Source organism: Camelina sativa, chromosome 9 (assembly GCF_030686135.1).
Source record: "Camelina sativa cultivar CO46 ecotype springtype chromosome 9, ASM3068613v1".
Classification (NCBI taxonomy): domain Eukaryota; kingdom Viridiplantae; phylum Streptophyta; class Magnoliopsida; order Brassicales; family Brassicaceae; genus Camelina; species Camelina sativa.
The window spans coordinates 9,488,450-9,512,085 of NC_141888.1; the positions used below are offsets into that span (position 1 = coordinate 9,488,450).

The following is a 23,636-nucleotide window of genomic DNA, read 5'->3' on the forward strand; positions in this document are numbered from 1 at the left end:
TAACCAGAAACTCCTAAAGCCAACATTCCAAAGAAACCTCCCTGAAGAAGAAGAAGAGAAGAAGAAGAGAAGAAGAAAATAACAGATCAACACTAAAGAGTCACTGACAAACCTCAGTTTGTTTTTGGTCTATGGAATGAGATGAGTGCATACCTTCCTCTGGTAGTATGTAGCTCATTAAATTTGACAATCATTGAGGGTGGTTCCAACACACAAAAAAAACATACCAAAGTAAGCTAAAGAAGTCAGATTTTTAAAAACAAATCATACACATATAAGCACGTCTCATGAGAGAAAACCTACACGGTCCATATTGCTGCTTGTTGTAGTGATCCATTGTCAACATTATGAGAAAGCGGTTGAGGAGTAATTCCAAAATCTTCCCAGCCAGACACAGTTTGGTTCTCACAAACCTGAGAGAAAAAGGGAAGAAGATCATTAGAAACATAGCGAACACAGAAGAAGCGATAAACGGGTCTAGGTCTTTCTTTGTCAACTACATACGGAACATAGATGATCAAAACTATAGATGATATTTCAGTTTAAGCTTAACAAATCTTTCTCACAGGACACGATGTAGTAAGCTGAAACTACCTATGTCTCTATCTCAATGATCATTTTAGAACAATTAAAAGACCCCTAAATCTGAAACGAATGGTCAATTATTCAAACTAAAAAGGATCCCACGACCATGACCCGACCTTTAAAAAAGAATCAAAACATGAGAATAACTCTATAACCAAATCAGAGAAGTAACCTTGACAGAATTCTACGGGCGTAATCAAAATGGGTATGGCCAGAATCGATTTTAAAACATAACTTAGCCGATCAATACTTGGAGAGGTGAAGGTAAAGTTTGGGCTTCTTTGTTTATCACTTGACGCCATTAAAGAAAGATCCACACAACCCTGTAACTCTGAATATTAATATCGCACTTTCAAATAGGAAATGAAGAAATTTGTTTAGAAAAAGAGAGGAATTGAGGAGATCGGCAACGGGGATCTGCCGGAGATGAACAAATAAGCATGGAGGAGTGGGGAAGAGAGAGAGCTGGAGAAGAGGAGAAGACTACTCCGAGATTCCGTCATAATATTTGTGTGACATTAACCCAGTTACAGTCCATTAACAAACCCAGTTACAGTCCATTAACAAATGCATAAGATATGTCGGGAAGGTTAAAAAAAAAGAAGGATTTAGAGCGTGACACGTGTCAGGTGGAGGGAGTTTCTTAGAGAGTGTAACCCTACTTTATTATATTAGATTCTATGTGGCCTATGTGTCTTTCGGTTTAATTATAAAGTTCAAGTTTATATTTAACATTGTGGATTCTAATATTAAGAACGACACCATGATCGTGATGAATCGGTTTTGATTAATGAATTAGAATTTGGGTGTATTGATAACCCTCTTCCCTTCTCTTAATTATATTATATAAGTAATATATATACATGTATATGTTATGTCTATGCATTATTAAGGGGTGCTATTACGAACCAGTACAACTCTTCAAAGATTACTGTGTATACATGTATATATATGTGTGGCTGTTGAATCGTTACAGCAACGGTTGTGTTCTCATAACGTAAGAAACACTACCACACCAAATACACAACAGAAAGAGAGATTAGTGATCTTCTTCATCAAAAATCATGTGAAAGAAATAAGGAGTAAGGGAAGAGAAAATCAATTGCTGAAGACTTGGATCCATCATCAAGCATAATCAAGCAATGGATCAAGGTTAGTGTTTTCTTCTTCTCTAAGAAAGTGTTCATGGTTGAATTAGATCAAATCTAGATGATCTTTGCATATATAGATTTCATAAATATAGAAATCTGAATTTATACTTGAAATAGAATTTGCACCCGCGCACGCGTGGGATTTTAATTTAAAATATTTCTTATCAGCAGAAATTGTTGAGCTCAAATATAATAATTCCAACTTTTGAGTATAAATATATAACTTACTTTACTCAATGATATACAACATATATATTTTTTAAGATAACATTTCTTTGTTATATCTATTTGCGATTTTACGTGGGATTTTAGTTAAAATTTTTATCAATAAGAATAATTGAATATGAATATAATTTAAAAATTAAAAGATAAATCTATATAAATGCCGTACTTATTTTACTAATATATATATAACATATATTGTCTGGTGTCGCAATAATATTGTCGACAATCTTTGAGATTTTATCTTTAAAAGAGTTCATTCCATATTCATATCCCATGAAAACATAATTTTAAAAGTTCTAACGTCAATGTCGATCGTTGACCTAATTATAGAGACCATTTAAACATATTGATATCCAACATTAAATGCAAATATACAAAGTTTTATGAACAGTTTTACTACTATGTCGCTAAAATGAGGTTGTCCAAATGCATCATCTGTCATAATATAATTTTAGACTAAGTCAAAAATGCTTAAATGATGAAACATTTAAACCCCACAATAAATATCTATTCATTATTTCAAGCTACATATATTTCTAAAATCTCATATGCTATTTGCAGATGTTAATATTGTGATGTAACCCCATCTTCGTCTTCTAAAAAAAATATAGTGTACTTTAAATATGTTGTTTTTGCCAATGTTTTGGGTTTATTTCTTTGTATTTGAACAAATTCCAATGTTTTGGGTTAAAAGCATTTTATTATATATATATATATATATATATGTTATATTTGTTATATATATTTTATATCATGTTATAAAATTGTAGCTCCACCTTATGAGATATGCTACATAGATCACATGCCACTTTTTGTAACGGCTTGCATATTATTTTTTCTATATTTCCTGACTATTGATTTTGTTTTTTAGATAGATTATTTTTTAAAAATTCTTTTTCATAATTTTCCCAAAAAAGTGTGCCCCTTTGTTTTAGATCAAAACTTTTAAGTTAAGTTAAGTTAAATAATTAATATATTCTTTCTTATAAGTAAAATTTAATAATAAATCTTTATGGTATATGTTTCTTAGAAACTAATGTTTCACTTCAATTTTATTTTCATGTTTAGATTTTTATAAATACAATTACATAACTTGTTTTTTTTTATTCCACCATGCATTAAAATCTTACTTACATTCTAAAACCCATTAACCCATTCTAAATTTTGGAATATAATTATTTTTTGGTTATAATTTTAATAATAATATTATTACTAAAACAAATTTATAGTATTATTTTTACTATTTTAAAATTTTCATTGAATTTACTTAATTCATTTTTTAGATAGTTATTAATTTTATTATTTACTAAAAAAAAATATTATTGTTTATACTATTCTAAAATTTAATTAGTTTTTAATACGTTTTTTTATTTATTTTTTACTGTTATTAATTATAATTAATAAATATGCAATTAAATGAATATTAAAAATAATATTTTTTATGCAAAAAAAAAAAAAAAACAAATTGATTAGGTGGATGCTGATGTGGAGGAAGGAGAAGTGAGCAAAATAGTAGCGCGATAATTAGATTAAAGTTTATTCTGAATTTTGTTGTGTATTTTAGTTTTTTGGTTACGTTAAAATCATATTTACGTTTGTTTTGCATTTGATTTTGGTTACTTATGTTGTATTGCTGTTTTTGTATTTGATTTTGGTTGCTTATGTTGTATTGTTGGATATTTTTTATACAAATAAGTTTTGCAGTAAGTATAAGTATAATTTAGTATGCTGTTTAGATTTTTTAAAATTGAGATTAGATTTTTTAAAATTGAGATCATCTTAATTAAAACTCACTCGAAAGTCAAGTTTGACAATGGAACAAACCTTTTGTTACCTTAATTAATACTTACCACAATTATAACTTAACCTAAAGTTTTAGTATTTGAGCGAAAATTTTAGTTCTCTCGGTTCGGGTAAAACCGTAAGCCAAGGTTATTTATTTATAAACAACCTCAACTTTATTATGAAACTTAATGGGCCAAGAAAAAGAAGCCCAAATATGAAAAAAACCACGGGCCTATGTATCTTCTCACTCTCTATTTTTCTGATTCTTCTTCTTCTTTTTACAGACTTCTTCATTCTTGAGCTTTAAAAGCGGTGGATGTTGTTCTTCTACGTTCACGAACTTGTCGGGTTCGGTATAACCACTGAACAGGGTGCTTCCATCAGCGCTCCAGTTCAGGCTTGTGCAGTAAATAACCTGACCCAATCAACAAACATATCGAATTCAGTTTCCATTGTTATACACAGAAAACAATGGGCTATGTTCGAAATTCTTGAGGAATAAAGTCTAACAACATGAATGATGAATCATCCAAAAACGAACACTTTAGAAGATATCAAGTCTTGCAAGATATCTTAGGTAATCGAAGAGTATGGAGAATGAAATACATTATAACCCTACGTTGACAAGGTAGTCTCAAATCTATAGACTAAAAACGCAATTGTTATATAGGTTTCACAGATACATATCCTCAACAACAGGGTAATGCCTCTATGTGAAGCTAAATACAGGCAAAAGACGAGAACACAAGTAACTCACATGACAAAGCAAAGAAAACAACCAGAATTACAGACCTAGATTAATAATAAATCAATCCATTACAATCTTTTCAATGAACTTCCTCATTTCCTACAACAGACCTTGATTACTACTTAATCATCAGACATAACCAACATTACAAACAACAACAGAGCATTCTATCAAAACCAAAGTGAAACTCGAAATCAAGTCATGAGTTAGTTTGTTAGTATGTGTGTACCTTCCTCTTGGTGGCAGCAGGGCCAATGTTGTCAGCCTTCTCGGCCTCAGCCTTGAGATCAACCTTCAAATCCTCAACAATGGTCTTGCTCTCCAGGTCCCAAATCTTAATACCTTGTTCAGTTGCAGCACAGAGTCAGTACCTGTTGGGACTGAAGCAAAGGGCATGGATCACAGAGTTAGCTTCAAAAGAGTAAAGCTTCTTCCCCTCAGCCAAATCCCACAGCAAAACAACACCGTCTTTGCCTCCACTTGCACAGAGTGAACAATCAGGTGACACGGCAACAGTGCTCACGTATCCAGTGTGACCAGCAAGTGTCGATCTGAGCTTGCAGTTCGAGAGGTTCCACACTTTCACGGTTTTGTCCCACGAGGCTGAGACAATCGTCGGCTGAAGTGTGTTAGGGCTGAATCTGACGCAGCTAACCCAATCACGGTGTCCCTCACCACCTCCTTCTGAGATCGTGTACTTGCACTCACCTAGAGTGTTCCACAGCTTGATCGTACGGTCACGAGACGCAGAGACGATCTGACGGTTGTCAAGGGAGAAGGCGACGGAGAGCACATCCTTGGTGTGTCCGACGAATCGACGAGAGGAGACACCAGCAGCTAGATCCCAAAGACGGAGCTCACCGTCCCAGCTACCGGAAAGGGCGAATTGTCCATCTGAGGAGAGAACAACATCCTCAACGAATGAATTAAGAATGAATGAAGGGGAGAATGGAGATTGAGGGTACCTTTTCGTCAATCAGAAGGAAATCAACCCCCATGAGTTGTCCACCTTTTTTAAGGTTTCAAGCAGGCCAGAAACAGAGGATCCTACCTACGATTTGTTGGTCAAGTCGACCAGCTTTAAGGTCGGCGAAAGAAACGAACAAAGAATTCATACTTCTAAGCAGAGAATGTAAGGCCAAATGTAAGTTGAGAAAATGAAAATAGGAAGAGATTGGTTTATATAACAGAAGGACTTACGACATTTAAAGAAGAAGTAGTGGACTCTCCATTAAATCAGAGAAGATGGAAGAACATAATTAACAGTTACAAACTAAACCGTAGCAATTGTGATGGAAGACTTCAATTCACATCAGATGATGAAACGACATGGATCATGAGTTAAGGAGAGGAGCAACCGGTGGAGATGGAGAGTCGTGGACACATCGCGGAGCAGAGACATTCATAGGTTTAATCAATAAGATAGAAAAACTGCTAGGCCTGAATTATCTCTGCAAAATTTTGGACTAAGTCCAATCCGAAAAACTCAAAATATTTAAGAAAAAATGCTGACGTGGATGCACCAGAAGAGAGAAAACGTTCACTTTATATATATAGATATCGTAGTTATTTAATTCATGAACTTTGGAGATAATTTTCATGCTCAAAGCTTTTTAATCCCTGAATTACTAAAAAAAACTAAAAAGAAGAAATCTTTATTTGCTTTGAGTTCTCTTTCAGGATTCATTGCTTGAATATCATTTGTTTTGTATTGATACCTTAAGTAATTCAGCTGATAGTTGTACATTTGCAGAAAAATTCGTGTGCAGTTATTTAAGATTTTTTTAGTGAAAACTACGCACACATCACATTTGTTGTAGTTGACAGGACTAACCATATCAATGCTCATCAAGATCTCCTATGCTCTTCCTTTTTAGCGCCCACCTCCCTTTCTCGTTTCAAGAAAATAGGTTCGTAGAAAAGTTTCTTACCTTTTTTCCTTCGGTTCGGAACAACCCAAGAACTTGACACGTCTAGGTCTTTTTCATGTCAACGCTACTGTGTCTCAGGAGTGAAGGGACTAGTCTTTGTCCCTAGTTCTTGAAGTAGCGGTTTGATGCATGTTACGTTTGGTTCTCAAGTGCGTACAGAGCACTAGAGTGTTGTAGAGTGGGGTTGTCCAGTGTGATATGTAGTACCTCTGCTTGGCGTGTATTTCAAAGGAGCTTCTCATTTAACTCCGTCTCTGCTTTCCTGTTCAAGCCCAAATGTTAAGATCGAGAAGATTGGTGATTGTAAGGCGACTTCTCATACGATGTCGAGCTCACCATTTGGTTTGCTACTCGACCCTAATTCTCGCAAGAACCAGAGCAAGAAGATGTAGTATTATCGATTAATACTCTCTGGCTTTTCAGACACATTAACATAAAAGTCACAGTCATTGTAAAACTAAAACAGTTTTTTTTTTGCTTGAATTAATTTTACATTCGATTCCACAAAAAAAAAAAAAAAAAAAAAAAAATTCACTCCAACAATAACAAAGAAATTCTAAGCAGAATCAAGATTTTTTTTTTTATCACTGAAATTATATGAATGGTTTGAAGAGTTACAATATATATAGAAAAGAAACCTATAAAACACCACAAAGGGAAATAATATAATGCTCAACCTCGAACTTACAAACATATGAGGATGATTGTGACACATTGACAAAACCATTCACAGTTTTTTGTTCCGTTGTGTCTTTTAAAAAACCATAAAAGAACTCACAAGTCACTACTTGATCTTAAGTCCGACAAACAAAACCTCTGACCGAACCACTTATAATTTTGACATCATTGCCAAATCCATCTCCCCCCAAAAACGACATTTAAAAACATCCATCTCACTTTTCTTCAAACAAACACCAATCTCCACACCACCTATCTCATCTCTCCTCGCTGACATAGAAAACTCATCGTTCTTGTAAAGAGACATAATTTCAGTGTGAATAGGTCTTCCCCACCCGAAATCCAATCCATATATCCCAAACTGGTTTGAACCCGTAACAGTCAATACTTGCGTACCCAATTCCATCGTTTTTGTTCCTTCCTCATAAACATCCCATATTGACTCAACACTTCGTAAACCCAAACCTTTGACTGAGTCACTTAGAATCTCCACACCATTAACAAACCCATCATCCCCCAGAAACGTCTTAGCTTTGTATCCATAAAAATCAATTGGTAACACACAGTTCCCAAAGTAGGTCAAAGGAACCGGCGGGACTAACCGGTTTTTAAAATCAGCAGCGTACATAAACCGAACCGGTCTATCCACACTACCTCCACGTGCCTTAACCACACATGTCAACACATAAGCGTACGTGACTACGAACGTTGACAAATAAAGATCTGACCGAATTGACTCGTTCTTGGCTCGTTCTTTAAGTTTCTCAATGTTCTCTTGAGACAGTTGGAGTGTGAACCAGACGACGTCTTTGATATCTTTAGCTGGAGGAACCTTTAAGGTTCTTGCGTTATCTCTGTCTTTTGACAGATACGGTAGGAGCTGCAACATCTTGAATTCGAGTCCGGTCGGAACATTGATGACCGTACGATCTAAAACCAAAGGTAAATCAAGATCTTGCGGTATGGTTCCGTATTTACAGATATGAGCCCAAGAGTTGTGAAACTTTGTTGCGGTTTTTCCGTCCATAATGACATGGTGAGTTGTGATTCCGATGGTAAAGCCTTGGTTTGGGAAGAGAGTAACTTGTAGAGAAAAAAGAGACGTTGACTCAGAAGAAACTTCTAACTTGGGGATAAAAGAACGTAACTCAGTCTCGAGACGAATCTCTTTGCTAGAGACTCGTGAGAAGTCAGCGTCGGTCTCGGCCACAGTGAGAGAGACAGTGTCTTGTGAGAAGACGAAGACGCGTGGCTTAGGATCTTGTGGGTTCCATTTGAGGTGACCAGAGAGAGGGAGGAAGTGTGAGATGGCGAGGGAGAGAGATAGCTCGAGCTTTGGGAGGATGGAGGAGAAGAAAGAGACATAAGACAACTCAGTGAGTTTGTAGAAGGTCACTCGCTCGATTGGACTGAGTTTTAGCCAAAGTAAATCGAAAAAAGTGAGTGGTAGGAGGAGTGGGGTGGTTGAGCTAGTTACAGGGCTGACTCGGGAGATCTTGATCACGTTTAAGGCCATCGTTGACGGAGACAATCTCACTTGGTTTCAAGCAGACTAGTGTTTGGTGACTCTATTCACCAATGATCAAAAGGTCCATATAAAATATGGAAGATGCTTTTAGTAGGTAAAGATGCTTTCTGGTAGGTCGAACCAATTTAAATTTGTAAGGAAACCACACATAAATAGTTATTTATTCAAACCAATATGACATGAAGTGCAAAAAGCAACGTACGTAAATCATATTAATACTGATATATAAATATATCATCCCATTAATCATATATTGTTTCACATCATTGTGTGAGCCCAATAGACTGAGTTGATAACAGATAGGATTCATCTTGATTCTTCAAATTCAATCTTTTAGGACATTAGAAGCAGCATCGATCGTCAAGCAGCACGAAACAGTATATTCTTCATATCACGAAAATCGTATGGATGAAACATATGAAGGAAGTTTTTAAAGATGGAGATTTGTCCCTAGTTGACAGCTTTAAGAAGTGGTTTTAGTGAAATGTCACAAAAAAAAAAAAAGAAGAGTTTTTAATAATTCATTTTGAAAAGTCGAAAGTAACTAATACGTTTAGGGTTTTAAGAATTTTTTTTCTGTGTTTTAATAAAAAAAAAAACCGGTAAGGAAATGATCCGAAATTTCTTAGCTCCGAAAACAAATTTAACAATTGTTTGTGAAATTTTGAAAGCTGTGATAATTTTTTTTTGTAGATGAGCGCAAATAATTTGTGACTTTTAGTATACTCCTTTCAAGTCCAAACGTCTCGGGAACGAAATCGAAAGAGTTACTTTGACCGTCTCTAGGCTCTCTATATATAACCGAGTTTAATCGTTAACCAAATCAAAACCATTATAAACTTACAAACATGGGAGAGCAAAACAACAAAGAACTACTCGTAGGTGGACTGGCAAGGGCTTTGAAAGAACAACGACACGTCGATGTACGCCTAAAGCCAGGGGACAGTAATGAGAAGGGCGAATCTATATCTGTCCACATGCTTGTTGGTCTCTTCTTCTTTCCTTACTATTACTACTCCCTCCGTTTTCTTTTACTTATCATTCTAGAGTTTTTCACACAAATTAATATAAATGTTTTATTATACTCTTGTTTGACTATTAGAATTCTAAAGTTAATTTTTTATTCATTTAATAAGGGGCAAATGAGAGAATTTTCTACTATAAATGACATTGGAAAGCGAGAACGACAACTAAAATGAAACAAAAAATTAGGCCGAGAATGACGAATATTTTAAAACGAAAAGAGTATTATTTATCGAAATCTTTTACGTAAATCTTTTTGTTAATGCTCTTTCCTCAACATTAATGTGGAATATTTATAGTCTGCAAGATCTGAGGTGTTTAGTAAGATACTTGAATCAGCAAGATCAAGGCTGCGACTAAGCTAGAGACAATCACTCTCTCGGAGCTGAAACACGAAGATATACACTATGTATCAAGGAAACCGGAGATCTATCAGGATCAACTAGAAGGATCTAGAAGATATACATTAGGAATATTTATATTTATCTCTTATGTATTATTTACATTTGTATTTATTTTAGAATAGGAAACTTAGCTTTATCATATCTCTACCATTATGTATTAATACCTATGTTATGTTAATGAATAAACCAAACCTTTCTAAATTACTAGATGAGGACCCGCCAGATATGCGGGTTTAAGGTTTTATAAATTAAATTAAATTTAACAAAAATATATTAAAATTTTTTGTATGTTGTTTATAAATTTTATTTTTGTTATAGTACACTGATTTATATTCATTTACAAATACTTTATGTATGTTACTAGTGTATGTTACTATTAAAAGTGTACCTAAATATATTCTATGTTACAAATATATTCTTTACTAGGTGATTTACCCGCACGCTTGTGCGGGCAAGAACTGAATAGAAAAAAGAAAAAAAAATTAATTTAATTATTTAAAATGTTGAATTAAAATTTTTTTATATTTTAAAAGCTTGTTTAATTTTTTTTAATTTTTATATTAGTTCGTATGTTCAGACATAAATTATTTTTTTTGTAAGTTTCGTATTAAATATTTTGTTTTCATTTTTTAAAATAATAAAATGAATAGTTAATAAAATGTTTATTGATAGTATTACTCTACATATGCAAAATATAAATTAAAATTTAAAGTCCATTTTTAAAGTTTAATTGAAATTTTAAAGTTCATTTATAAAGTTTAAACCCAAATTGACCGTAACAAAGTTTTAAATGAGCCAAATACAATTGTTACGGTCAATTTTAATTACCTTGATATAATAATTTGGGACAATATAATATGTAATTTTTTTTACACCATTAAAATAATATTTTAAGCAACCCATAAATATACTTTCGTTTAGACCATTGTATTTGGTACTACAAACATTCAAAATTATACTAAAGTTTGCATATACAAAAAGTTCATTAAGCCACGGTAACTTCATTTCTGAGTCCATTCTTTATGACTGAGTCTCCGAGCTCTTACTTTGATGCTCCATTACATGGTTTATGTAATAACGTCCAGCAAACTCAGACCTATAAATATATTAAGTGTATGAAACAAAATTATTTTAACATCATACATAATCATATATAAAGTGTACAAAGTTATAATCAAATCTTACCAGTCCTTCGAACTGTGGTTTATAAAGATCTTCGAAGACGTCAATGTGTTTTCGTTACATGGTGCACCTATAAACATTTGCAGAGAGAATATATTGGTTACCTTATGATGATTATATCAGAACTATTTTATGTTCCATACCTTCATATTCTCCGACTTTCACAAACCGCATTACACAAGACTCAGGTTCGGATTTGTATATGAGATGGCACCTGTTTGATTGTCATTTAGACATGAATTCAGAAGCGTAGTTATCTTTGACACGACACTTCACAGTTTCATTCATAAATGTTTATCAAATTAATAAAAAATCTTAAAAGAGACAATTTTAAAACGTAACTGTCCTAAAGGTAGAGTAAATGTCTTTTACCTGCAATTCAACAACGTGAAAACAAATTCATTACGTTTAATGGCACTCTGAGGTCTTCTTTTATCTTCCACATCTATACACCCACAAACATCTAATTTGGGGAAAAGATAGAATTTAGTTTTCCAAAGTGTTGCAAATCTACATTTTGTAAAAGTTTAATTCATACTTTTCTAAGGGAGGGGCCAATACACAAAGTTACAACAAATCCTATAAAGATTCTAGATTCCCAAACACAAAGTTACAATTAACTATACTCACAGATTGTACCATATCAATATTAACTGTGCTTCCACGATATATATCATCCAAATCCTCGAATCAAAAGTAATTCTTTGGACTCAATTGTTGGACCAACGTCATAGTAGTATCGTCCGTGAATTTAATTTGATAAGGATGATGAGTATTCCTCTCATTCAGAGTTGGATTGATTACTTTGAAAGTTCTAATATCATATCAGTCACCATCATCAATATATTTTTGAAGTTTAGCGAGTGTATTTGGTAAAAATGTAGCTTCAATTGTGTTACCCTTCACAGTTTAATAACAATTGTGTAAGAATTCATATATATATATATATATATATATATAAGAACTGTTAAAATTTGAAATTTAAGTAATTTAAGTAAGAATGATGTTCAATTAACAACGCTAACCTCTACATCCACAAGAAGCAGTACTTTTTTGTAAAGAACTCGCTGATACTCCAAGAATGTAAGACCTTGGCGTTTATACGCCAATTAGTTCTTCCAGGAAGAAGATCAGCAATTTTATCGAATCTCATGATTTTCTCAAATTAGAGTTTTCACCTTTTTGTTTCACACCTCTTTATTTTCACACTTTTTTGTTTTATATATATACAGAATTTTATGGACTTTGAAAGAAAAAAATTTGTTCTTTGAGTATTATTAATGATCTCACCATTTGTTAATGATTTCAAAATATGCAAAGTTTTGATCCAAAAATTATGTTTCTTTGTCGCACCCCCAGCTTTCCATGTTGGCACCGTTAGTTTTCACAAATTTTTGTTTTACACCTCTTTGTTTATTACTTTGTTTATATAAAGTTGCAATTTTTTGATCCAAAAATTGGGTTTCTTCTCGTACCCCTAGCTTTCAGTATTTGCACTTGTTAGTTTCACACCTTTTTGTTTCACACTTCTTTGTTTTCACACCTTTTTGTTTTTATGTATATACAAATTTTTATGGAATTTGAAAAGAGTTTTTGTTCTTTGAGTATTATTAATGATCTCACACTTTGTTAATGATCTCAAAAGTTGCAAAGTTTTGATCCAACAATTGTGTTTCTTTGTCGCACCCAAACTTTCCTTATAGGCACCAGTTAGTTTTCACATCTTTTTGTTTTGCACCTATTTGTTTATATATAGTTGTAATGTTTTGATCCAACAATTTTTTTTCTTCGTCGTAACCCTAGCTTGAAATATTTGCACTTGTTAGTTTTTTCACCTTTTTGTTTCACACCTTTTTGTTTCACACCTCTTTGTTTTCACACATTTTTGTCTTTATATATATACAGATTTTTATGGATTTTGAAAAAAAGTTTTTGCTCTTTGAGTATCATTAATGATCTCATCCTTTGTTAATAATCTCAAAATTTGCAAAGTTGTGATCCAATAATTTTGTTCTTTGAATATCATTATTGATCTCACCCTTTGTTAATGATCTCAAAATTTGCAAAGTTTTGATCCAACAATTGTGTTTCTTCATTGCACCCCCAAATTTTCATGTTGGCACCGTTAGTTTTCACAATTTTTTGTTTTACACATCTTTTTTTATATAAAGTTGCAATGTTTTGATCCAACAATTATGTTACTTCGTCATACCCTTACCTTTCAATGTTTGCACTAGTTAGTTTTCGCATCTTTTTGTTTCACACCTATTTTTCTTCACACGTCTTTGTTTTTATATATACATATCTTTATGGACATTGAAAAGAGTTTATGTTCTTTGAGTATTATTAATTATCTCACATTTTGTTAATGATCTCAAAAGTTGCAAAGTTTCGAACCAACAATTGTGTTTTTTCATCGCATCCCCAGTTTTCCATGTTGGCACCCGTTAGGTTTCACACCTTTTTGTTAATATAAAGTTGCAATGTTTTAATCCAACAATTGTGTTTCTACGTCATACTCTAACCTTTCAATGTTTGTACTTGTTAGTTTTCGCACTTGTTAGTATTCACATCTTTTTGTTTCACACCTTTTTGTTTCAGATCTCTTTGTTTTCACACTTTTTTATTTTTATATATATACAGAATTTTATGGACTTTGAAAGAAAAAAAATTGTTCTTTGAGTATTATTAATGATCTCAGCCTTTGTTAATGATCTCAAAATTTGCAAAGTTTTGATCCAAAAATTATGTTTCTTTGTCGCACCCCCAGCTTTCCATGTTGGCACCGTTAGTTTTCACAAATTTTTGTTTTACACCTTTTTGTTTATAACTTTGTTTATATAAAGTTGCAATGTTTTGACCAAAAATTGAGTTTCTTCTCGTACCCCTAGCTTTCAATGTTTGCAATTGTTAGTTTTCATACCTTTTTGTTTCACACTTCTTTGTTTTCACACCTTTTTGTTTTTATGTATATACAAATTTTTATGGAATTTGAAAAGAATTTTTGTTCTTTGAGTATTATTAATGATCTCACCCTTTGTTAATGATCTCAAAAGTTGCAACGTTTTGATCCAACAATTGTGTTTCTTTGTCGCACCCCAACTTTCCATGTAGGCACATATTAGTTTTCACACCTTTTTGTTTTGCACATATTTGTTTATATATAGTTGTAATGTTTTGATCCAACAATTGTGTTTCTTCGTCGTACCCCTAGCTTGCAATGTTTGCACTTGATAGTTTTTGCACATTTTTGTTTCACACCTTTTTGTTTCACATCTCTTTGTTTTCACACATTTTTGTTTTTATATATATACAGATTTTTATGGACTTTGAAAAAAGTTTTTGCTCTTTGAGTATCATTAATGATCTCACCCTTTGTTAATGATCTCAAAATTTGTAAAGTTGTGATCCAACAATTGTGATCCAACAATTTTGTTGTTTGAGTTTCTTCTCGTACCCCTAGCTTTCAATGTTTGCAATTGTTAGTTTTCATACTTTTTTGTTTCATACTTCTTTGTTTTCACACCTTTTTGTTTTTATGTATATACAAATTTTTATGGAATTTGAAAAGAGTTTTTGTTCTTTGAGTATTATTAATGATCTCACCCTTTGTTAATGATCTCAAAAGTTCCAACGTTTTGATCCAACAATTATGTTTCTTTGTCGCACCCCAACTTTCCATGTAGGCACATGTTAGTTTTCACACCTTTTTGTTTTGCACATATTTGTTTATATATAGTTGTAATGTTTTGATCCAACAATTGTGTTTCTTCGTCGTACCCCTAGCTTGTAATGTTTGCACTTAATAGTTTTTGCACATTTTTGTTTCACACCTTTTTGTTTCACATCTCTTTGTTTTCACACATTTTTGTTTTTATATATATACAGATTTTTATGGACTTTGAAAAATGTTTTTGCTCTTTGAGTATCATTAATGATCTCACCCTTTGTTAATGATCTCAAAATTTGTAAAGTTGTGATCCAACAATTGTGATCCAACAATTTTGTTGTTTGAGTATCATTATTGATCTCACCTTTTGTTAATGATCTTAAAATTTGCAAAGTTTTGATCCAACAATTGTGTTTCTTCGTCGCACCCCCAACTTTTCATGTTGGCACCGGTTAGTTTTCACACTTTTTTGTTTTACACCTCTTTGTTTATATAAAGTTGCAATGTTTTGATCCAACAATTGTGTTACTTCATCATTTCCTTACCTTTCAATGTTTGCACTTGTTAGTTTTCGCATCTTTTTGTTTCACAACTTTTTGTTTCTCACCTATTTGATCCAACAATTGTGTTTCTTCGTCGTATCCTAGCTTGCAATGTTTGCACTTGTTAGTTTTTGCACCTTTTTGTTTCACACCTCTTTTTTCACACATTTTTATTTTTATATATATACAGATTTTTATGGACTTTAAAAAAAGTTTTTGCTCTTTGAGTATCATTAATTATCTCACTCTTTGTTAATAATCTCAAAAGTTGCAAAGTTTCGATCCAACAATTGTGTTTCTTCGTCGCATCCCCAGTTTTCCATGTTGGCACCCGTTAGGTTTCACACCTTTTTGTTTTACATCTTTTGGTTTATATAAAGTTGCAATGTTTTAATCAAATAATTGTGTTTCTTCGTCGTACCCTAGCTTTCAATCTTTGCACTTGTTAGTTTTCGCATCTTTTTGTTTTACACCTTTTTGTTTCACACCTCTTTGTTTTCACACATTTTTGTTTTTATATATATACAGATTTTTATGGACTTTGAAAAGAGTTTTTGTTCTTTGAGTGAGTATTATTTCTCACCTCCAATTTTTAAAAATTATGAGTAATATTTTTTTTAATTTATTAGTCAACATGATTCACTCATCTTTGTTAAAATTTGGATTGTTTTATTTATTGATTCATTCATCTAACTTTTGTTTGGTGTCGTTTTCCATTTATTCATGCATCAATCATCTTTTTCAATTATTAATCTAGGTAATTGATTGTGATTATTAATTTTTCATAGATTTATATGTTTATATATTATAGCAAACTCACTTTTAGGTGTCAATTTAAATATAAGGGATAAGATTATTTTTATTATCTCATCTAGATGTTTAGATTTATTAATAATATTAAATGTTGTAATATTTTGATCCAACAATTGTGTTTCTTTGCTGTATTCACAACTTTTAGTGTTCACATTTATTATGGACATATATATATTATGGACCTTGAAAAGAGTTTTTGTTCTTTGAGTATTGTTTAACACCTCCAAATTTAAAAATTATAAGTATTATTTTCTTTCAATTTATTAATCAACATTGATTCACTCATCTTTGTTAAAAAATTTTGAATTGTTTTATTTATGATTTATTCATCTAACTTTTATTTGGTGTCGTTTTCCATCTACCTGTATTGATCATCTCTTCCAAGTATTAATTTAGGTAATTAATTGTGATTTCTAATTTTTAATAAATTTATATTTTTAGTCAATTTAGTTTGTTGCAGCTATAGCTCTTTCTCCCTGATTCTCTTATTATTTTTTATAAATTTTGATAGAATAATGATTTTTTTTTAATGTGAATATCTTTCAAAATTGATTATCTGAGTATGATTCAGTAAACTTAGATTTATATATGTTTAACCCTATTCTCTTATTTTCACTGAATCGATTTTTCATTTTATATATACAACAAATATTTTATTTAACTATTTGGTTGATTAATCTTAGTCATTATTTATGATTTTTATACTATACAGTTAAAGAATTACCATAAAGTTAGTCATTTTAAATTTTCATTTTCCCATACGATAACGTATGGGCTGAAATCCTAGTATATATAATTACAGGTTAAAGGTAAAGTTTGTAGTTAATAGATATGATGTAAAATTATATATACACTTTATGATACAGCTAACAATTATATGTTTTCAAACAACATTGTTGAAACCAAATAAAATATAATCATGTGAAAATTTTAAATAATATGTTCTTAGACCATCTACAGTGTATTCATCTATTATTTTATAATATAGAATAAGTCTAAATTAGAAAATGGTTTTCTCCAATGTGAAAGTCTATATCTGACTATAAAATAGAGGTAGTGTTAAAAATATTAAAAATCACTATATTTAAGAGAAGAAATATAATTCAAGTCTAAATATCCAAAACAATTATCCAACTACAAACCATCATTATACAGTCTCAAATACCTCTTTAAAAACAACATTAACTGTTTTATTCTGGCATTTTCCATCTTTATCTGTAAGTAACACCTTGAATTCTTTTCTGATTGTGACTCGAGAGAAGACAACATAAAGCTGTCCATGTGTGAAAACCGGTTTTGGTAGAAACAATCGTTGTTCTAGCGTATGACCTTGACTTTTGTTTATAGTAATTGCAAACGCCACAGTAACAGAAAACTGGCGTTGCCTCATACGAAAGGGAAACTTTGCATCAGGTGGACTAACATACATCCTAGGGATAAGTACTCTACCACTGATCTTTTTTCCTGTCACGATTCTTGCTTCGATTACATGATTGGCCATCTGAGTAATAATTAACCTTGTATCGTTACACAAACCTCCCTTAGGATCTATATTCCTTAGCAACATGAAGATGCTCCTATTTTCAACGTTAAAACATGGCTTGACAATCCAGAAACTTGTATACTGTTTAGAAATTCCTGAGTGTAGATCATATTATCATGAGCATTTTTATCTGACGTTTCAATACTATCAGACCTAAGATATCGTCTCTCCTCACCTGTAAATAAAAAAATAAAGATGGAATTTTAGATATGTATTTAATATTAATATTTCTTAAAATTATTACTTCAATATCCATATTATGAGTTTTGCTTCTCTAATTAAGTCAGCAAGATCCGATTCGGCATCGATAGTACACACAGAATATTCATTAAGATTGATTGGAATACCAAATCTTGAATGAGCCGTTCTACCACCTTCCAAAAGCAAAGCAGCTATACCACTTGAAGCAACATTCATAACAATATTACTTTTAGACTTTATATCAGCACCAAGAATAGTCCACAAGAAAGTTTTCCATTACCACCAAATCCATGAACATAAAACATACCACATTTGTTGTGATTCACAGAGTGAATGATTTCTTCATAAACACGTCTTTGCTCCTCAGTTAGCATAGGTAACAACTCATTGTACAATTCCTGTTGTTTATGAAGTTTATATATTTTCTCATCTGCGATAAGCCTATTTACACATGTGTTTATCATACTATTATCTGGTTTAGGCATTTTCTCAAACGCCGTAAGAGACGTTCCATTCGATCGCAGCATCAATTCTATTTTAGTTAAACATATATTTTCTATCTGAGCATGTGTCAACATTAGACCTACAACAGTAAAATTAAACACTTATTTATAATTTTGTTTTGCGAAAAATAAATTACATTCAATTAACCAAATAACAATTTGACTTGTGCGGGAAAATTTTTTTTTAAAAAGAATTATTGTCTAAACTTTTTTGTGGTCAAATATATATTACTAATTCAATTCTTTTATAAATTTGTGTGGGCAAATATATAATAGTTCAACTACTTTAACAAACCAAAAAGTAAATTAATTATAAGGCTAAAAAGGATTCCAACAAAAATGTAAATGGAAAAGAATTAACTAAAAGAGAAGCTATAATTTAATCTTCAAAAATAGTATTTATTTTCCATTTTTAATAATTTAAAATGGGATTCGATTATTTTATTTTTGAGATTTTCTAATTTTTGTTTTAAAAATAACAATACGTTTTTTAAACAGTTTATTTTTAAAAGTGAAAGAAAAATAATTTGTTAAAATTACTCATTTATATTTTCAATATATATACATTTTAATTGTCAGGACCTTTTGTCTTAATTAGAATCTTTGTTCCTTCTTTTGGTGATAGAGTATCCAGCCGGAATAACATGGGTTTTCCGGAGATTTACATCAAATTAAATGGATATTTTTAGTATATCCTCTCGAGATTTTCAATTCCTTCTATCCAAATCAAACCGTTATAATTATCTACAGAAATTTAACATTTTAGAAAATATAAAATTACTTGAACAAATATTTACAAAAGATTTAAGTATTTATTTCCACTTTTTTAAAAAAGTTTAAATTGGATGTAAATATTTGATTTATGTTTTTTTTCTTCTAATTTTTGTTTTTAAAAGAAAAATAATTTTAAAAGTGAAACAAAAGGTCTGTAGAAATTTACTAATTTTAAAAACAGGGATATTCTCAAAGAAATATTTGTAATATATTCTAGTATTTATTTTCTATTACTTTTAAATTTTAAATGAGACATAAAATTTAGATTTCTGATTTTTTTTATTAAAAATATGAGAAATTTACTATTTATTATATATTATTTATCCGTCTAAAGCAATTTCAAATAAACAATAATTGTAAATTGTTTAAAAAAACTCTTCCTAATCTTCCTTAATCTCTTTCCTTCTTGAAAAATCTCTGAGATATAAAATCCCGAATCCAATTAATATTCCTTCATTCTTCTTTCTATCAATTTAAGAGGAAGAAGGAATATTAGTCACAAATATTTATGAAGAAATATTAGTAACAAATATTTATTTAAATATTAGTCATAAAAAATATTTAGCTTATTTGTAAATAGAAAGAAATCAAAGTTTTTAGAAAATTACCATAATTTTTTTATGAATAGAATCCACCATAATTTTTGTGCAACTATAATCATTACAAAAAATATTAGCAACAATATTATTTTAAAAAATTAAGGATTCGGTTAGCAAAAATTAATATCTAAATTTCATTATGTATTCAATTTTGTAGATCCACAATTATGATCAATGATCATCCATGAATTCAACTGAAACCAAAAAATATATGTAATAGGTTACATATAAATAGAATTATAATTTAAATCTATTTGTAAATAGAAAAAAAATCCAAGTTTTTAGAAAATTACCATAAATTTGTTATGAACAGAATCCACCATAATTTTCTGCAACTATAATTATTACAAAAAAACATTAGCAACAATATTATTTAGAAAAATAAAGATTCAGATTAGCAAAAATTAATAGCTGAATTTTATTATATCCAGTTTTGTAGATCCACAATTATGATCAATGATCATCCATGAATTCAACTGAAACAAAAAAATATGTATTAGGTTACATATAAAATTATATTTCAAATTACTAAACTACAAAACAAAATATCGAAAATAATACAACCTATATTTTTTAAAGATGGAGAATCCATAGACAAAGTCTATGATTGCTTGATCTTGCTTTCCAAACAACCACTACAACAAAAAAAAAAAAGAAAAAATTAGTATCCGATGAATCATATAAAATTTTCAAAAGTTATCTTTGCTCATTTACTTGTAGAATAAAAAAAATCATGGAATAAAAATATGATCATGTTTAACCAAGAGAATAAAATTGAATAACAATCACCACTATAAAAAAATAAATAAATACAATTATTAAAAATACTTTACCGATTTGATTTTTTTGCTTGCTTCATCAACTTGTTCGTCCAATCTTGTTTTCGATATACAAAAAAATGTCCATGGTCCATGACAGGTACACCTAAAACACAACCAAATAGTACAAAATGAGTAAAACTTTTGATATGATTCAACATAATAATTAAAAATTATAGCAGCATAAAAATTAATCATGCAAAGCATCAAAGCATATGGATAGTACATCAATATGAAAAAAAAAATCTAAATCACACAATAGTAAAGTTGATTCATTAGAACCAAAATAATACAAAAAAAACATTATACTCTCAAAATATATGTTTAGCTTAATGAATCCGACTTCTACTGTTTTGGATGAGCCTCTATATATATAGCTTAGAAGGAAAATCGTCGTAATTATCTTTACCATTTTAAAATTTTAAGAAATAGAAAATTTCTTTAAACAAATATTCATAATATATTCTAATATTTATCTTTCATTTTTTTAAAAAGAGATATTGTGTAAATATATTAGATTTCCGATTTTGTAAAACAAAATTCGTTTTATTTTTAATTTTTGATTTTTTTTTTTTTTTAAACTTAGAAAAGGGTAAAAATGTCCAGTTTTGAATCTCATTAATGGCAAATGAAACAACCCTTCCCGTTTTTTTTTTTTAATACCTTAATTTACTAGTGGTCCCATACCCACTAACATCCTAACATCAACCAATAACCGCGGATAATCAAATAAAACAAATTCCATTAAACCAAAAGAATTTCAACAACCATAAACCAAAACTCAATAACAGCATAATCCAAATAAAGAATTAACCAAAAGCTAACATCCTATAATGTTCCGTTGACTTAATCTAGCAACCTAACAACAGCTAGACCACAATCAATCAAGCCTCTAGAACATCCTCCTCCTCATAGCCCTTGATTCCACGATCACACTTTTCCTTTACCTGCACACCACAAACAACAATTGAGATGCGTAAGTATTATCATAAATACTTAGTGAGGCCATCCTCCCATCTACTGGGTTATACACACAAGCAGATGAGACCCTCAAGTTCAAGCAAAACAAACAACACACAACAATACATCAAATCAGAAAAACAAGTCTCGGATAAGACTAGTGTCGACCGATGCCAAACGGTGTCGATCGATGCTACAACAAGGTGTCGACCGATGCCAAACAGTGTCGACCGATGCCCATCAAATTGGTGTCGACCGATGCTCCTGAGTGTCGATCGATGCCTCCTCTGCAGACACGATCTGCGCGAATCCTAGCGACGAACTCCGACTCCAATCAACCCAAAATCGACTCCAATCGAGTCTATCCATCTCGGAAATCACTAGAAATCACACAAACAACGAACCCAAGCACAAAACAACACAAAACAACAAGGAAAACACTCAAACAAGAGAGATCTCATGCTTAGATCAACCATGGTCAAGCACTCACCTCAAGAACAAGAAGATTCTGAACAGTAGGAACGAAATCCTCACTCCTAGCAAGCTTCTAACTCTTTCCCAGCTCCAAAACTCTCAGGAACAGCAAGTAATCTCCCAAACTTCTCCCAAAAGCTTAAGAACTCTCTCTCCTTTCTTTTCCTCTCAAAAGCGGCGAGTACAAACAAATAATACGACCTAGGGTCATTTTTTTCCCCTTTTACACACGATTTTAGGGATTTTAATTGAACCAAACCGAACCAATTCGGCAATTAAATCAAACCCGACCAAACCGGAAAACCTGGTGTCGATCGATGCCACCAAGGGTGTCGATCAACACCCACACCAAAAATACACAAATTGGTTCGCGGGCGTTACAATTCTCCCCCACCAATATGGATTCGTCCCCGAATCCCGCAATACCGTCCATCTGCCAAGGACCTCCGTGCCACCGTCATCACGGCCCGCACGTCCCCAGACCGGACTAAACACCATCAGTCAAGGTTTCCCGTGCCACTGTCGCAACAGCCCGCACACCTCCGACTGACCCTCGAGGTCTCCCTCTAGCCAATATACTCGCATCATAACACTATCTACTCACAACTCAGTGCTTCCCCCGTCCGTGGTCGCAACCAACGAATCATGCCGGCTCGCTATCAGGCCAACCGCCTTAAGCTACGGCATCCAGGAAGTCACACACACACACTCCCCCCGCTCTCGGGTCGCAACCCTCGAGACATACCGGCTCACTGCCGAGCCTCGGCTCACAGCTACGGTATCCAGGGAGCCTCACATATCCCGCTCTTGGGTCGTCACCCTCAAGCGCGCTCTCGGATCGTCATCCGAAGCAGCATACCACTCCCACTCTCTGGCCACAAAGTCCATCGAGCTATCGGTATCACGTGAGTTGGGCCCACACGGCCTAGAGCAAAAACAAACACTGATGCCAACGAGTATCTCCCGGCTAGATCTACCTCACTTTTCCACAAAACATTCCCATTTTAGAAACTTCCTATTTATGGAAACCTTCCTTTTGTGGAAACTTTCTATTTATGGAAACTTTCCAAAAATAGAAACCCGAGCTATTTCTCTTTTCCCATGACAACAACAGTCAAACATAAAGAAAAATACTCATCTTATTAATCTCAAAATGTCATAATCGTTACAATCTCAACGAAATTACATCAGAAAAACCAAAAATACAACAACCGGAGCCAACAACCCGCATCCCGAGCACCACCTCATCTTGATACTTAGTCGCACAACCAACCACCCCTAAGCGACCAAAAATCAAGAGAGATGGGCTGGAATACTCCGTACCCGCTCCAGCCACGGACTACAGCTCGGACCCGGCTAGACAAGCTCAAGCGGTCTGCTTCTCAAACCACTTCTTAAACCTTGCCTTCATCCTCGCCTCGGGCTCCCAAGTCTGCTCCTCTACTCCGTCACAGTCCCACAGGACCCTCATCAAAGGAATCTTCTTCTTCCGAAGTTCC

General features: G+C 32.2%; 2 protein-coding genes and 1 pseudogene across 3 annotated transcripts; 1 reads left to right on the plus strand and 2 right to left on the minus strand.

Moving 5' to 3' along the window:
• Nucleotides 1-3,767: 3,767 nt before the first annotated feature.
• Nucleotides 3,768-5,699, minus strand: LOC104715152 (small ribosomal subunit protein RACK1z pseudogene; annotated as a pseudogene). The gene is made up of 3 exons (XR_015566197.1): nt 5,695-5,699; nt 4,724-5,459; nt 3,768-4,161 (listed from the first exon to the last, which is right to left on the minus strand). The product of XR_015566197.1 is annotated as a small ribosomal subunit protein RACK1z pseudogene (transcript).
• Nucleotides 5,700-6,979: 1,280 nt separating this feature from the next.
• Nucleotides 6,980-8,667, minus strand: LOC104710802 (BAHD acyltransferase At3g29680). Its single transcript, XM_010427460.2, has one exon. The coding sequence runs from the start codon at nt 8,617-8,619 to the stop codon at nt 7,255-7,257; it is 1,365 nt and encodes a 454-aa protein (XP_010425762.1). The 5' UTR covers nt 8,620-8,667; the 3' UTR covers nt 6,980-7,254.
• Nucleotides 8,668-9,479: 812 nt separating this feature from the next.
• Nucleotides 9,480-10,295, plus strand: LOC109126385 (BTB/POZ domain-containing protein). Its single transcript, XM_087465411.1, is given in 4 exon segments — nt 9,480-9,614; nt 9,954-9,990; nt 9,993-10,063; nt 10,176-10,295. Coding segments are annotated over 4 exon segments (363 nt in total).
• The last annotated feature ends 13,341 nt before the right edge of the window (nt 10,296-23,636 follow it).